The sequence below is a fragment of the Corapipo altera genome, unplaced genomic scaffold (genome assembly GCF_003945725.1).
Source record: "Corapipo altera isolate COAL_440 unplaced genomic scaffold, ASM394572v1 150, whole genome shotgun sequence".
Lineage (NCBI taxonomy): Eukaryota > Metazoa > Chordata > Aves > Passeriformes > Pipridae > Corapipo > Corapipo altera.
The window spans coordinates 3,060,820-3,077,375 of record NW_020884941.1 but is presented as its reverse complement, the minus strand read 5'-3'; the positions used below and the strand labels follow the sequence as shown (position 1 = coordinate 3,077,375).

The 16,556-nt window shown below is 42.5% G+C and overlaps 1 protein-coding gene across 2 annotated transcripts in view; it reads right to left on the bottom strand.

Moving 5' to 3' along the window:
- The window catches only part of SPECC1L (sperm antigen with calponin homology and coiled-coil domains 1 like), a 66,064-nt gene extending 49,529 nt beyond the window's left edge, over positions 1 to 16,535 (bottom strand). The window contains exons 1-2 of one of the 2 annotated variants that reach the window (XM_027661541.1): positions 16,469 to 16,535; positions 3,182 to 3,371 (exon numbers count right to left, since the gene is read on the bottom strand). In XM_027661541.1, the coding sequence (XP_027517342.1) occupies positions 3,182 to 3,334 (153 nt within the window). In that variant the 5' untranslated portion in view covers positions 3,335 to 3,371; positions 16,469 to 16,535. Of the gene's footprint in view, positions 1 to 3,181; positions 3,372 to 15,575; positions 15,595 to 16,468 lie in introns of those variants that run through there. The other variant, XM_027661542.1, reaches the window with a different exon arrangement.
- Positions 16,536 to 16,556: the final 21 nt, after the last annotated feature.

The window sequence follows — 16,556 nt, the reverse complement described above, 5'->3', positions numbered from 1 at the left end:
TTACCCATAAACTATTTCTGGTCTAGGTTGGAAGGCACTGCCTCCTCTGCAGCCAATTAGTAAACACTTTCTCAAAGCTGTAACACTATACTCTTGGCAAAGAAAACTATTTAGCAGAGCTTTGGAAAAATTACAAACCAGCAGCTCTCTTCTTAATGCTCCACAATAGCAACTGTTCCTGACTTTTAAAATCAAAGCATTTTTGTAGCCTATCTTTTCAGTTGAAGCAAAATTAATGCTGTATGTTTATTAAACAGCTTCTTCCCATTTACTGAAAACTGTGCCATCCTGTTTAGCATTAAAACTCCTACAATAAAATATGAAAAATTAGAAAATATCATAATTAGAAATACTCGTCCAGACCTATTTTGATTTTCTACATAAAACCCCACTTTATAATTATACAATTCATATTCTGTTTTCCCCCTCACAACTTGCAGTGCAACGAAACTTGAATAATCACCTCTACAATTCACTTTGTCTCTGTTTCTCAACATGTATATCCTATTTACTGCATCTCATTCAAATCCCTTTATATATATAATTATTCCAACCTAGGATTTTCTTTGATGATTGCTGTTGCTGCATTTGAGTTTTTCAAACATCTAACTTCACAACAATCTGTAATTAAGTCACTGCATTTTGCAAACAGAATAGAAGCCTAGACACATGAATACTGAAAACATATTCTAATTTTTAATATTCAAATACTGGTCTCCAAGCCCTGGCTTTTCAGGGACATTGGATTTTGCAATTCTTCTGAAGTACAGCTGCTTTCTAATTACAGTTGGGAGTGTGAGCAGGATCACAAGCTCATTAGCCAAAGAAGTCAAAATATAATGAACTTAAAAATAAGAATGTTATTTGTAGAGTACTTTTTGAGGGATTAAAAACTAGAGGTGGCTGGCAGTTAACATCCCACAGAAATAACGTGGGGGGGGGTGCTGAACATCTGCACAACTCCTGGGTAAAGTGGAGACAAAAAGCTACAGAGAAGGAACCGACCGAGGGCACTCGGAAGCAGCCGGACAACAGCCCCTGGTCCAGGCTCAGCCCCACACAAGGGTGGGACTCACAGTTTCTTCCTGTGCTTCCATTGTCCATACACTTGGACAACTCCACAGAAAAGGCCAAATCTGGGGAACAATGAGCACTGAAAGAAGCCCACCCAAAGCTGAACACTCGATCATGGTTGTATCATGAAGGGGATACTATAATTACAAAATCATTTTCAATTTTGCAACATTATTACTAATGGAATTAAGATTGTTACTGTACTACAAGTGAGTATTTCTACTCCTTAACAGTGGCCTTTCATTCAATATCCAACTCAAAGGACTGCATAAATCAGTAAGCTGTTGCAATTAAAGTTATTTAATGCCAGCTTGTTTTTTGGTCAAGGAATATGAAGTGAAATTCAGAACACACACCAGTTCATCAACTCTAAGAGAATATCCTACAACCACAATGAGGAAAACAATGTGCTAAATATTTCATCAATAATATCAAATAAAAACTATACAAAAAATTACTTGAAAAATAATACGGCTTTTATTGATACTTCTTTCAAGTCAGTAATCATAAATGTGATTTGTCAGTACCAGTAAACTAAAGAAAAAACCACCACAAACAACTAACTCAGTTATATGAGTATGGAACACTCAAAAAAGATAACATTCATCATTAGTATGAAGTCACACAGTTGGCACAACAGCAGCCTAACAAGTAAAAGGCATCCAACTGTGTGAGTAAGCCTGGCTGTAACATAAACCTGAGATAAGTCTTAGTAATTAAGAGAAAAATTTTCATTGTGCCTCAAACATACAGTTGTCAAATTCTAATCCCACACCCAAACACAGCCAGAAGTGTTACTAATATAAGTGAAATTGTGAAAGCATACTGGGTCAAATATGTTTAGTGTTAGATCATCCCCCTCCTTTATCTCCCTGAGAGGTATGACATAAGAAACTTGATAAGTAAACTACAAAGGACTTTTGTTTCCATATTCTGTGAGAAGTTTCCAAAAATATAAAGGAAGTAGTGTCAACAAGCATCAAAAGATTATTTAAAGTTAAGAAAGCTGCAAGATATGTGATGGAGTGATGGAAGAAAGGAGGGGCACTGGGAGAAAACCTCGCTGAAACCTGGCTTGCCAGTTCATCAGCAAAAGTATTAATTATTCTTCCGTAAAAGAAAAGAAGAAGAGAAAGGGAAGACACCTTCTGACTTCAGCACTCCTGCAGAGCTATTACAGAGACACCATTTCTTTAATTTTAGGTCCTTATTTGCCAGTTCTTTAAATGGCTTTCCTGTGTGTCAGTGATGGTGGGTCAGGTCCCAGTCACAGACACCAGCCCTGTTCCCTGTCCTGCTCTTTTGCCCCAGGAGAGCAGCAGCACAGCACAGCACAGCACTGCACTCTGGGCTGCAGAGAGGAAAAGGGGCTGGATCCAGCCATGTCTCCACACCAGGAAAAGGAGCCAGACCAGGCAGGCTCACAGCAGCCAGCCAGCCCAGATGTGGTTGCTCCCAGGTGAACGCTCCACACCAGCACACCCCAGTACGTCTGATTCTTCTGGTTTATTGAAAACCAGATGCTCCTGCATCTGCTGCCCTGTTTTGCTAATACATGAGGAAACCTCTACCTTTGAACTTGTTCTGGGAGCAAGAACCAACTTGTGAAAATTCAGCTCAAGCAGTCCTTTGCACAAAGCAAAGGCCAGAACAGCCCGAAGAATTCAGCTGCACTGACCTGACAGGGATCGCTGATACCAAAAGGTTCTCATGTTAGATACCCCCTTAGTTCTTCTTTCAGAATTAGTAAATGACTCTTATCAAATCCCATTAGTCACTGACACACCCTTCAAGCATAACACGACACTATTAATAACATCCATCAGAACCCAATTTCCACTCTGCCCCTTCTGCAGAACAGCCAAGTTCTGCACAGAATATTGCTCTCCAGCACATCTCACGTTGCAGTGTCCAAAATACAGCAGGGATGACACACAAGATCCTATCACCCTGCCCAGTGCTGTCTAACTATCCAGATTCCCTTCAGCTGCCCCTGTAAGAAGCCTCTAGTCTAAACTTCACTAAAGACGTGCCTTGAAATTCTACCCTTTTTAAAGTTTTATTGCAAAAAAAATATAAATAATCAGAACGTTCGACGGGTTGTTACCTTCAAAAGAGACGCCGATGTCCCAGTTTTGGAGAGTTTTGTTACTGCAGACACTGAGGAGCCGTTTTCTGGTTTGGCTTTTTCAGTTGTTTGAGTTTTATTTACTCCAGGCACTTTGGGCACTGAGCCAACACTCCTGCTTGCTTTCTTCATTCTGGGCTGTCTGTTTATGATGCATTTACAAACAAATCTACAAGCAGAAAGAAAGACATTTTAAATACAAAATACAGATGAAAAGCCATGTCTTTTTTTTTTTGCTCTATAATGCTCTATTTAAGACCAGAAGTCCAGAAGAGCAGCAAAGACTACAAATTAGAGCCAAACAGAATGCATGACTGACCAATGGTTTTGGCCTTTTTTTAAAAGGAACTTTTACCAAAGACTAAGCACTTCCTACAGCTCCACTCCAAATTATAATTATTTTTTTATTTTAGTTCTCGTTCCACAGATGGCATTGAACCGAGGATATTTTATAAGTGACCCATGTTGCAGAGTTCACTCATTAGCCAGAGAAAGAGGCTTATTAGGGAGCAATGTTCTGTATTTCTGACTGCGGGAAGGAAAACACCGTGGGAGGATTCAGGCCTGACTACCAACAACACTGGATCTGACAAAAGATTACCACCAGCTTGGTAACTACAGTACTGAGAGAATAGCAGCAGTCTCAGAGGCTATAAAAATATAAAAAAGTTTTCCATAAAAATAAAAAAAAGTTGAAAAATTCAGATTCCCTAAAACAATTTATTATGAAAAATCACATAAATAAACACAAGGAAATGTTACATGTGATTACAAGCATTATCCCTGAGTAGAAACCAGAAGTAGCCCCACTGGGGTTCCACAGCCTGCAGGCAGGACACTCCTGCAGCTTTGCCTTCCTTTCATGTTTTATCCAATGGCAGGGAACTGTCAGTACTGTCATTCCACCCAGGAGCACACAGGGGAAAGTCCAGAAAACAAAGCTGACTTTACCCAAACCAGGAGTAGCTGCAGCAGACCCAAACACTGCAGTTTTCACAACTACTGCTAATTCTGGAAGACGACCTAAGAAAGAGCAGACTAGCAGAACAGCCATAATGTGAAGCACTGACTACCAGCAAGACCAGACACTTCAGGATCTCCTTCCCTCTTGCAAGAGAGTAAACTGGCAGCTGTTTGCTTCATCTCCCCTGAGTCAGAAGGCATAGGATGGAAGATTGAGAGGATGAAACTTCCCCTCTCCTTTCAGTCTTACAAATTCCAGGTGGAAATAAGTGATCAGGTTTATCTGAGCCCAGTATCCTGCAGCTGATTAGAAACATGAAACACATCTAGTTGTTTCCATCTCTTAAAAACCGAAGCATTTCAAAGGCACGAAAAGCAGACTGGTGACTGCATGCATGAGACATCCAACACAGCACCACAGCGATCAGAAGCACTAATTCAGCCAACAAAATGAACACATACCCTTACACACACTCCTCCCTCCCCATCACCTCAGCTGCATACAAGTATATCTCAATTCTGACTTTGACAAAAGTCAGGAAAACCCCAGGAGTTTTGCCTCCTCAGATCCCTGAGTACTGTTAACAGAAGCAACAGGAAGCTTCGTTTTAAGACACTGAAAATATTTGTTTACAGCTTCCAGCTTCCCTTTAGCTCTGAAAGCCTGGGTGAACAGAGACAGAAAACTTCATTTGCTGTTGCAGTTTCATCATCAGAATGTCAAAAATGCACCGGTCCTGCCATATGGCTACTAGTAATCAGAATGCCTTCACAGATTAAATAACTGAGAGATAATTTGAAATGAGACACTCCCAAGAAAACCAAAACCCAAACCAGAAAAGCCCCATGAAGGCAATATGTTTGCTGTACACACATCATATTAAGTGGTACAACCACCTACTAGATTCCAGAAGCAGATGTTCACGTTTACAGGTAGGACTAAGTTGCTACACTTACATTTCTTGCCCTTTTCATGTTTAGGAGTCAAACACTTAGTTGTGCTTTTGATCTTATTCAATTGAAAACTAAAACTGAGAAGACCAAAGACGATAAAGTTTAGTAAAACTGGTCTCATTACTATTGAATGGTATTTTGATGTTCTACAGACACAAAGTTGCCCACAGCATGCTTGAGAAATATTCAAATGCATTTGCAGTGCAGTTTGTTGAGACGCCGAGTGCATTGAAAAAATTACCCCAAAGAAAAACTACACACTTGGAATAAATCCAGTAAATCAGACCCATAGTTTTTTGACAGCTCTCAGAGTGAGAAGACCAGTGCTCTAAGGAAGGTCAGGGGACTGGCAGTGATATGACCATGAGACATTTGGGCAGAGCCTGGCAATGTGCACAGAGCAGTGGCTCCAGCCGGCACGGAGACACCCAGCAATGGCCATCGCAACACCCATTGCTCAAGCCTACAGAGCACGTCCACCAAGCCTGACACTCCTTAAAACAGGCCAGACACAGCACAGATGATCTCTGCACACACACTAAACACCTTTGGGATCTGCTGGTTACAGCCAGTAAGACAGTAACAGAACCCACGGGACGTCCAGTCCAAAAGAAATGTGGGCTAACGTTGGCTTTTACAGCACCAACCGTTTACACTCTTATCAAAGCATCACAGGGGGCAGCAGTGACAAGGCTGTGGGAACTCAAATGTTTCTCATCCATAACATTCATTTCTTGAAAATGCTTTTTCAGAAGTGTTCCTGAAAACATGCCACAGTGTTCTCTTCAACAGCCACTGCAGAGCACAGCGATGTAAACAAGTGAAACTCAGAAATGTAAACCAAGGATAATCTTCGTTTCATCACAGCATTACTTTAAAATATCCATACATTTGACACTGAAAAACATTGGGTTTGATTTACTGAAACTCAAAGGCAGAAACACCTTTCTAGAAATTTCAAAGATACATAGAAGACAAGCAGGGTTAGCTACCACTGTTCCTGTTTTTATTCCAGAGAAAATAAGCTTTAGTAGCTACTTTCCTACTGAAACAAGATGTGTAATTATAGTTTAAAATACTCAGAAAAATATACAAATGGGTCACACAACTTAAAATAATGACAAGACATTAATTAGCATTACAGGTTTTAAAAGCAGCTGTTCACTAAGACTCCTAAAGTGAATTTATGACCTCCCTGTGCCAACTTCTGCCCTTCTGCCTTCTCCAAGAAGGAAAAAAAGAGGATGGGGTTTCAGCACTGAAAAGAGAAAACATCAATATTGTTGGACTGGAAGTGGAAAAATCCCTACTTCACCCAGTTCCTCAAAAGGCAGGTGTGGCAGATAAAAACCACCTTTGTGCTTCTGAAGAACAACACCACTGTCCTTAGGAAGACCCAGTATTAGGAATCAACAATAATCTTGTCTCTGCCTAACAATAAATTCTAAAACAAGAAATAAAATGCTCTCTAGCCAAAGGAAGTTTTCTGAAGAATAACACGCAGTACTAACAATTCAAATGAGAACTAAAACATTATTTCACTATTGTTTTAAAAAGAAAATACTGCATATAAAACTGTAGTTTATGTTTTGCCCTAGGGAGAAAGAAGGAATTACTGAAGACTTCCTTTCCCTTTACACACACTTCCTCTCACCTCAAAAAAAAAGGAAAATAAATCCAAAACAAAACAAAAATTTAAAAAAAAAATCAGAAGAAAAAGAGCAAAGTAAAAGAAGTACAAGAACAAAAAGAATTAAAAGAAGCTTAACTAAAAGGTCTCAGTGACACAGTTGTAACTCCATGAGCCAGTTAAGAGTAATTTTTGGAGGTCTCATATCACACTGCTAAACAAAATACTCATCTATCAACAGCCACGAGACATTACTGGGAAACATTTGATTAATGCCAGCACAACAGCATCAATTACAAAATTAATCAGAATGGAAAAAAGCCAAAACAATCCCCAAATATCAGATAGAAAGACTGCATTCCTAAGCTAAAATGTAACTACCCCCTCTAACCTGTATCCTTTCCCAGCCGCCTCTCTTTCCACAGCACACATAGTCCAGGAGAACCTCGCTCAGGAGGGTGCTCTCCCTGCTCTGTGCAGGATGGGAAACCAGCCCTGCACTTTATACCAGCTGCAAAAACAACTGCATAAATAATAATTTGAAAGTGTTTTGCCCAATAGCACAGCTCTGCTTGTGACTGTAAACTGATATGATACATCCACCCAGCCAACGTGCAGCGCTTTCAGCGTTACTCTTTACAACCCTGGGCGCTGGAGCAGGGCAGGGAGGGTATGATCTCTTACTGTGATTATTTTAATCTCATCCATTATTTAATATACTTGTTTATGCTAATATTGCTGTCACAAAAGTAAGGCTCAATTACAAGGGTACATAAAATAGTTTCCCATGCCCTGGAAGGCAAGAGAAGGTTAAACACCAAAAGCGTTTTTTGCCATTGGTTGAAAATACAAGATATCAAGAGGCATTAGGCAGTTTTACCTATCAAAAATCATAAATAAGAAAATTATAAATAATCTTAGAATTATCTTCTAAGAGACCCAGAAAAATAGAAACAAGTGATCCCTTAAATTTAAGGATACTGAGCACTTCTGAAAAATCAAATACCCGAATTACAGAGGAAAATAGAAACATTCACATCTAAGAGCAATGGAGTCACTACGCTTTCACTCTCTATTTGTACAAATTCTTTGGTTTTGATATATTCAGGCTGACAACCTTGCCCAAATAATTAGGGGATGACGTTTTTAGGTCACTTATACAGTCCCGAAAGGCAGAAAAGTAAAGAAAAGATTACAAAATACAGTCTCTTCAACCCCCTGTAAAACACAGATTCAGAACTTTCCCGAGTCTCTGTTGGCAAGACAGAATGGCCACCAAAAATTTAATATCTGTGATATGAAACAAGCTACATTATAAGGGACAGAGTTCTCTACAGTTATAAAACTTTCAGCCTGGAAGCTGCACAAACACTCTGCTATGATATCTCTTGCTCAATAATTCCAAAAACATAACATATTAACCACTGGATTCCAGAAGCCCAGAGCAAACAATGCATTTCTTTTAGTGCTTAAGATCAAGACATCAGTTTTATAGACTTGAAAGGGTGTTGATGGTAACGGGTAATTTAAGATATCAAAGACAACAGGAAAGTGCACAGAATCACAGAAGCCCCTCATGAGACTAACTGGACAATATAAACAGCAAATAAAACTAAATATAGGCACACACAGAGCAATCTATCTGCTGGGGAAAACCAACCTCAGCTCAAACATAAACGTGCTCTCAACATTCTCAATATTGCTCAGCAAGACTTCAGTGTTTTGATTCACAGCTTCATTAAACTATCAGTACAGGAATTATTAAAGAAATGAACTGACAATGAACCATAAAACAGAAATATCGCACTCACAAATCAATTTTTTGCCCATCTACCCACACTTTAATTGGTATGTGCAGTTCTGGTCTCTTGACCTCAAAAAAAGAAGTTTTCTTATAGATCTGAAAATGATCTTATTATTGCCCCTTGCTGGACCAAAGGTATATAATGGCTCCCATGGGACATCTCCCAGGGAATATGACAGAACCTTATCAAATCTGCAGTGGCATCGAGGAGGCAGACTGGGAGTGGCTGTTAATCACCTCTTCCCATACTAAAGCTAAGGACCAACAAATGAACTTAGAGCCAGGTTCAAAATAAAAAAAAGTGAGCTGTATTTTTAATGCAGACTGAAAAAATGCTGTGGCTGCGTGAAGTGCGAAGGGAGGGAGAGACTGGACATGAAGGAGGTAGAGAAATTCCCCATTGGATGCTAAATAGCTGAGCACAAAGGGCTCAGAAACCCCCCTGAGCCAAAACTAATTGCACAGTGGGAAAGAAGTCAGGGTGGGAGGGAAGGCTTTGGTTTAGGGTTTTTTCCTAAGGCATCTGCCCACAGCTGCAGCCAGACCCAGAGCACCAGGTGGGATGGATCCCTGTGCCAGCGTGGGCAGCGTCTGCTACAAAACATACACACATTTATACACACCACTGTGCATGGAGCACAGTTTAGGGGCAGCACGGGGGGGCTGCAGGTTGTTATTTAGAGAGGAAGGACCTTCCTTTCACTTTCTGCCTGAAAAATTCAAAAAAGCCTGTACAGTTTCCCATTACAAGTTGTGGAATTACACAAATAGGAATTCTGCACTGAACTTACGTTATCTATCCACTGTTTTCAAGCCACATTTGCTACTGCCACTTCTCTTTTAAACAGAAGGAAGGAGAGACCAGAGCTTTGAAAAGAATTGGCTGTTATACACCTAAATTTCTCTACTCCTTCTTTGGAGAAAACTTCAGAGCTGCAACTGCTGTGAGCAATGTGTGACCGTTGCAATACTTAACATTCCAGACAAGTGACAGGAACATTTACAGAAGAACCCCTAAATTCACAAACTGTGCTCTGAAAGCCTTTTCATAACAAAATTAAATTATGTAGTCTTGTTTGCAAGCTCCTACTTCAAACAACTGCTATTTCAAACCACTGCCAAGGAAAGAAAAAACAACTGTTCATCAACTAGCACAGGGAAACTGTTCCACAAGGAAGGGGAGCACTGTCCATAACTCAGTCTCAGCACAAGTTTCTATAATGACTGCACCTTCAGAAGACTGGGTTTTTTTAAATACAGTTCTGAAAAATGGAGGAATAGACCAGGTGAATCTATACCTTCCTGGTATCCATCATAAAGGTGATTAAAAATTATTCTACATAGGCTCAGTACCTGTAGAATGCCCAGTAACTATGGTTGCTCACACTGGAGACCAGAATACCATCCACATCACTATTAAATAGGTTTGTTTCATTGGTGTTGATAACACAGGTAATTTGGTTACACTGTCATTTTTCACTCCTTTCATTTAATTTCACATTTGCATCCAAATTTTAAGCCATGCACTAACAGATGAGGCAATATATACCTATTTCCTGGAGAGCAATTGCACCTCTATGCCAGATTTTACATGCTCAAATAAACATAGCAGAAATGTCAACCTTGCCTGTAAAACCCTTAGGTTAACATTCCATTAAAACAGAACCAACTCTTACACTGACACTGTAGCTTCTCTGGGGAAAAAAGACATCTTAACACACTAAACTTCCCAGCCAAAGGACTGGCCAGCTTTAACTACAAAATCCAGTAGTCTAAAAGGCAATACCTGGTCAGTTAAACACATTAACTGGAAGTGCTGTTAACTGTAATCCCCAAGCATGTTCCAAGCAAGTGTTGTTACAAAAATCAATAGCTCTCCAATTACAAAGGTGTATTTAGTGTCCTATAACCCTCAGTATATACTGTATTCCTCAACCAAAGTCCACTGCACACATGGCATTTCTCCTTGCACTGGCAGGGAAGTACTTTCAAAACCAGCCACGTCAATTTTAAGACCATGGAACTTGGTAGAAGAGCACAAGCAAAGGTGTAGGACTAACACAGCAGCTTCCTTCCATCCCAAACTGACTTTTGCTCAGCACACAACACTTCATTGCAATGCACTCCCTGGAGCACAGCTGTTCCCAAAAGTGCTGCCTAGAGCAGGTGACCAGTGGTGACCTTTCCCCTTTTTTTCCATTGAAAATGTGGTCAGCTGAACTCTGATATCAACAACTGCAGCAAAGGCTTCCGCTGCAACAAGTTGCCAGGGAGAAGAAAGGCAGGCAGCAGCCTGGCTCCCATGGTGGAGAGGGGGACACAAAGGCCGTGCCATGTGGCATTTCAGGAGCCAGACCAGTGGCTCCCAGCACACGGGTATTACAGGTAAAACCTGTAAGATCAGTCAATAACTTTGACGAGGTCTCATGTTCATCCAAAACACTCCATCAGATCTTCAGCTCATGCAAAATCCAAACATCCCAAATCCTGATACCTGATAGGATGGTTACAGTGACAAATCTTACCAGCAGTTGACCAACATACTGTCAACTTGAGGACTTTCTACTGCCTGGATTTCTGGAGCTGGGAGGTGACTGGGTGCTCACTATGTCCACTCCACCACCAACCTGGTCTGGCAACATTCTTGAAGGCATTGCAACAAAAACAGAGAACAGGAGAAGCATAAAGAGATGCATCCCCTGAGGACCTTCCCAGGCCTCAGGTGTTTAGGGCTCCGGGATTCCCAGCCCCAGAAGGACGGACCATCCTGGTCCCAGCTGCACCAAGAGAACAGCCTGAATGGGAATGGCCCCTCCACAAGTCAGTCTTGCTAAGGCTGGGGAAGGGAAGTGCCTGCTGGGGATTGCTTAAGCTAGTCATGAAAATAATTTAATTGTACCCTGCCACCAAAAGAGGCAGTTCCACCCCTTCCTCGGTCCTCTCCCTTCTTCCCGTTCTAGAGATCACAGCTCATTTCTGATGAGTTGGTCTTTCAGTCAGATCAGCACTGATCTGACTCATCTGATAATTGTTAGATACTATGCAAAGGAAGCAGCGGGACTGGGAACTGGGAACAAGAAGGAAGTCTCATCCTTTCAGAGACAGCGAAGCCCCAAATTTTAATTCGGTTTCAGGCTATTGGACACTCAGCAACAGCCCTGCTTTAAATGAACCTCTTACCCACCCAAGCCACACTATTCCCTGGTATGAAGCAACAGGTGAACTGTGTTATTTTTAAGCAATCAAAACATGATACCACAGGGTGCTGAGGGGTTTTGAAGACTGGCTATCTATGGGTTTGAATTCCATGCTCTGACCCACCTTTCCTCACCTCCAAGGCCTGTCAACAGCACACTCATTACTTAGTTTAAAATCCTTCAGCCTTGGCAGACAGAGAAGAGACAGAGCCACATGCAAATCGTTCCTAAATACCCTGGTATCACTAAGGGAGGAGCTTTTACCTGTCCCAGTGTGGAAGCCCAAGGACATACACTTGAGTCATACAGGGGAAAGTCCTTGGGACAGGATGGAGAGGTTCCCACCTGCTGACAATTTTTTTTTTTCTCCCCCAGGAAAAAGGGTAAGACACTGTCTGTCTTCCACATTTTTATTCTGAGCCTTCCAGAAAAGGGTGAATAACTAACCAGTTCATGGAGCTGCTGTTACCCTGGACAGTTTGGTTGTTGGAGCAATACAGGACTCTACGTGGGATGGAGCCTGGGAAAGCACTAAAGCCCAGTACAGCATCCCTAACTGATGTGGCTGCTGATGTGCTGATATCCCCACGGAATGCCAAGTGTCTAACTAACTCTTTAGCACCTTCCATTGTGAAACATTTTTAAAGTATTTCTTTGAGAAGCTCCTACATCTCCAGGTTTCCTGGTGAGCCTTTGATGTTTGGCTGAAGACCCTGGAATAGTTTTCCCTCCAGTAAAAGGTAGTCTTCCTATTAAAAAAGTCTATACTGAAGTACTTTTTTTCCTTCAAGTATCCTTTACCTACAACACTAATGTCCATAACTTATAGGCTTACTGGAATTTTTTTCTCTAGATAGATACTAATTTTTTTACAGGTATATAATCAGAAAGATTTACAGTGCTAGTTACTTTTTAGGGAGAAGCAAATTGAAATAGTCAAGACTGTTGTTTACAAAGATAGAAAGATATTTCACTGCATAATAGATGCTACTTTAAATGCACAGCCATCAGCAAATCTCAGTGTCATTTACCTTGCTAAATAAAAGAAACTTTAAGCTCAGTATTACTTGGTAACTCAGTAAAAATCATACAAAATTTTAGAAACCCCTATGGCTAAAGAGAGAAAGTCAAACTAACAGATCATTGTTACAAACCTGTCCATGTCAGTTAAGACTCGTCAATACAAGGACAGCCAACATTTTAGTGATGAACAGTGAACCCTCACACAGCAAGGGAACTCTGTAGCCAAAGTTCCAAGAAGCCTCCATCTGCCAAAACCACTGTGTGCTTTTAATTAAGAACATATACAGAAATGTCTTAAGAAGAACTCAGAAAGTTTCAAGGAGTGGCAAGAACACCAGCCTCTTGGTCATGCTTTCCACCCACCTCCCCAAAAGCATATCCCACAGGAAATCATTACTCACTGCATGTACCTGTGTGGAACATGTACCCTACATCAGCCAAATCACCACAGTCAGGGAAATCTTTTTAGCATCAGAAAAATACAAATACTTTCAGGCTGATGTCATCGAACACATCGTTCCAGTACTTCAATACTACCTTAGGGTTTTTTTCATACTATTTAAATACTAAATGTTAAATGCTCAGTAAAAATTTGTTACCTAGTCTGTTGAAATTTTGCTTTAGTGGCTGTACAGCCCTTTAATATGCAACAAATTGCTAGTTCTAAATTTTTTTGTCTTTTGGTACTGAAACCCTAGAGATTGAACCCCTTCAAAAAGTCTCCTTTGACCTAACTTCAAAATTTCTTCTTGTATCCCACTTTTCTGCAATTTGGGAAGCTACTACTTCTGCCACTGATTTGCAACAAAGCGTCAGTTCCTTGCAAAACTGAAGTATCCCAAGATATTCAGGTACAAGGATGAAGATCAAAAGCTGTAGTGCCTTCACAGTGAAGTCCTCTTACCCAAAGAAAATCATGCATGTATGTGTGAAACTCTACTGATGAATTATTTACATGTTAAAAGAGAGTATCCTATGATTAGTTGCAAGCTGCACTACTGCTGAGTGCTCCAAATGGTGGCTTCTCTGATCATTCCAGTTGGAATCAGCTCAAAAGAAACAAGTAATATGTTCCTTGTGACGAGTCACGTAAGGCGACCATTAAGTACATAAAACAGCTTCTAACACCCGCTTCTTCTCCCTTTTTCAGTGTAAAGACTAAAAATAAGACTAAATGGAGTGATTTTTTACGACAGGAAGTACAAGCATAACGTTTCTTGTGCTATTTTTCCCACTGAGCAACAGTGATTCAGTCCCATTAACAGCATTAGACACTTCTAGAAATGGATCTTAGTTGGAGAGACAGGCTCCAACGTCACAAGGTCAAGGCAAGGAAAAAAGAACTTCTGAATTTCATCAGTGAAAGATCTCTTATGGGGGTTCCCTCACATGCCTCCACCTTCTGAGAGTTTATTTTCCATACTAACAGTAAAGCAAAAATGGCACAAGTTTGTTTGCACTCAAGATGTTATTTGTAAGTATATATTTATTCATACCTAAAACATTCACTGTACATCACCTCATCTGTTCTGTACAATGAAATCTTTGCAGCATAAAAATATCTATTCAAACACGTGCTGAGACAGAAACTTCTGTAACTCCCTGGCTGCCTCCTGCACTAGTAACTAACACAGGTCAGAGACTGTTCTCCAGCCCAGAGGCAAACCTGCACTGCTTGGGTTGTACTGTATAGCCAAAATTGCTTTCCCCTCTCCCCCACCCAAAGAGGGTTTGCCATGTCCCATGTCTTCTGGAGAAGACCTGGCATTTGCCACCTTTAAATGATGCCCAGGTATGGCTCAGGAAAATACCAGGTGGCCTAAGTAGTGCCCATGATGAAAATGATGTGACTGATCACGTGCCAGACCTCAGCCTAATCCTCAGGTTTTCCTTGATTTGCTGCTATGGACAAGCTCTCCACTAAGGCAAACCCTGACTCAAGCCTTTCCTCAAGCCCAATGCAGAAAACACCTTTGGCAGAGATCACACTGCTCTAGGAGAATCCTGCAGAGCTGGTAAGCTGCAAAACACGACAGAAAGTACAGTCCATGACAACTGGAAATCCCTGCACAGAGGTTTTCCCACTGTGATGTTCCACCGTCGTCAGATTTTAATACAACAGCCCCTCATACAACCAAAGAGAGAAGACAGATCTTTACCACTGATCACACTAAAATGCACGCCAACAAACAGCCCTTCAAACTGAGTGGATGAAGTAACTGGGAAAATGTGGACTGCAGTTTTTAACTAGATGTCCCTGTATTTGACAGAAATGGAAAAATAAGTTAAAAAGATTTGAGACATTTTGTTCCCAATTACATACTGTACTCAATAAGTTATGCTGTCTTCGGCAACACAAAAACATCTGAAAAATCAAGTTTTCTTTTCTTACTTCACATAGTTTACCAGCCTAGAACCTGATTTTTCCATTAACTGAAAACGAAGTGGCAGTGTTACAAGAAATATGAGACTACACCCATCTCAACCGCTCAGTTTTAATCTCAGACTGTTTACAATGACCCTCTCTTTTCATTTTTGTTAGTAACTACCTAACAACAATCAACTTGGCTGTAGAGGGAGAAGCAACTATAATTCTGACCTACTGCAGCACTATACTGTGACCCACAGTGTTAAAAGCAGCCACTGGCTTTAGTTTGCCTATCTTTCAGCAACCAAAGTCCATACCATTAATGAAGCAGGAAGCAGCTCCAGAAGGTTTCTGTTTGCTTTCAGGGAGCAGAGCTTGCACAGACTATGCCCTTCGACAAAACCTATGGCTCTTCACCCACTGGAACCACTTACATGACACATTTTCTGCTCCAAGAGAACCGTGTTCCAGATCCTAGCACAGACACTTTCTGCAAGCACAGACGGTGAGGTGCTGCTGCGGAGAGAAGGATGCAGTTTGCTGAGCATCAGCACTGCATTGGTTTTGTCTCTGAGGACACAGAACCTCTCAGTACAGGCTGGTGAGTGATTTTGGCACAGCTATAGGAACCCGCCTCCCTCCATCCCTGGCAATACCAGGTCATGAAAGCCTTGCAAGATGGAATACTGCGAGGCACAGAAAGGGAGGCAGCAGGCACAAAACTCAGCTTGTAGGATCTTCCAGCTACAAAAACGCAGAGAAAAAACGGCGCTCCAGACAAGCATGAGACCAGAACCCACACAAAGGTGCTCCCAACCGCACCAAAAACCCCGCTACAAAGGTGCTGAACGCGGGCGCTGCGCCCTTCCCCTCAGGGAGCTCCCGCACGCACCCACCACCCCTCTCACAGACACAGCACAGCAAAGGATTTCACGGCGGGATGCAAACGCGGGCCAACCCGCGCCTCCCCGCTAGCCGGGGCCGGCGGAGCGGCCGCGCTGAGCCCGCCCGCGGGGACGCGGCCGCAAGATGGGTGACAGCGAGGGCGCGCGGGGCGGGCGGGGGATGCCGCGGGCGGCCCCTGAGGCGCGGGGGGCCCCCGAGGCGGGAGCGGGGCGGTGTCACCGCCGCAGGGTGACAGCGCGGCCCCTCGGGGAGGACGGGGGGGATGGGGCGATGATGAGGAGGAGCCGGGGCCCGGGGGGCTGCCGGCGGCCGTGAGGGGCGCTGCGGCCGGACCGCGGCACACAGGGCCCTGACGGAGACCGCGCGGGCGACCCCCCGGTGGGCAGGGGTCGGGCTGTGCCCGCCGGCGCTCGGCGCTTACCGGGGCAGCCGCCGCCTCCTTCCCGCTGCTCCGGGCCCCGCTCCGGGGGCTCCGCGCGGGCCGGGCCGGCGGGCGGGGGAGGGGGGGG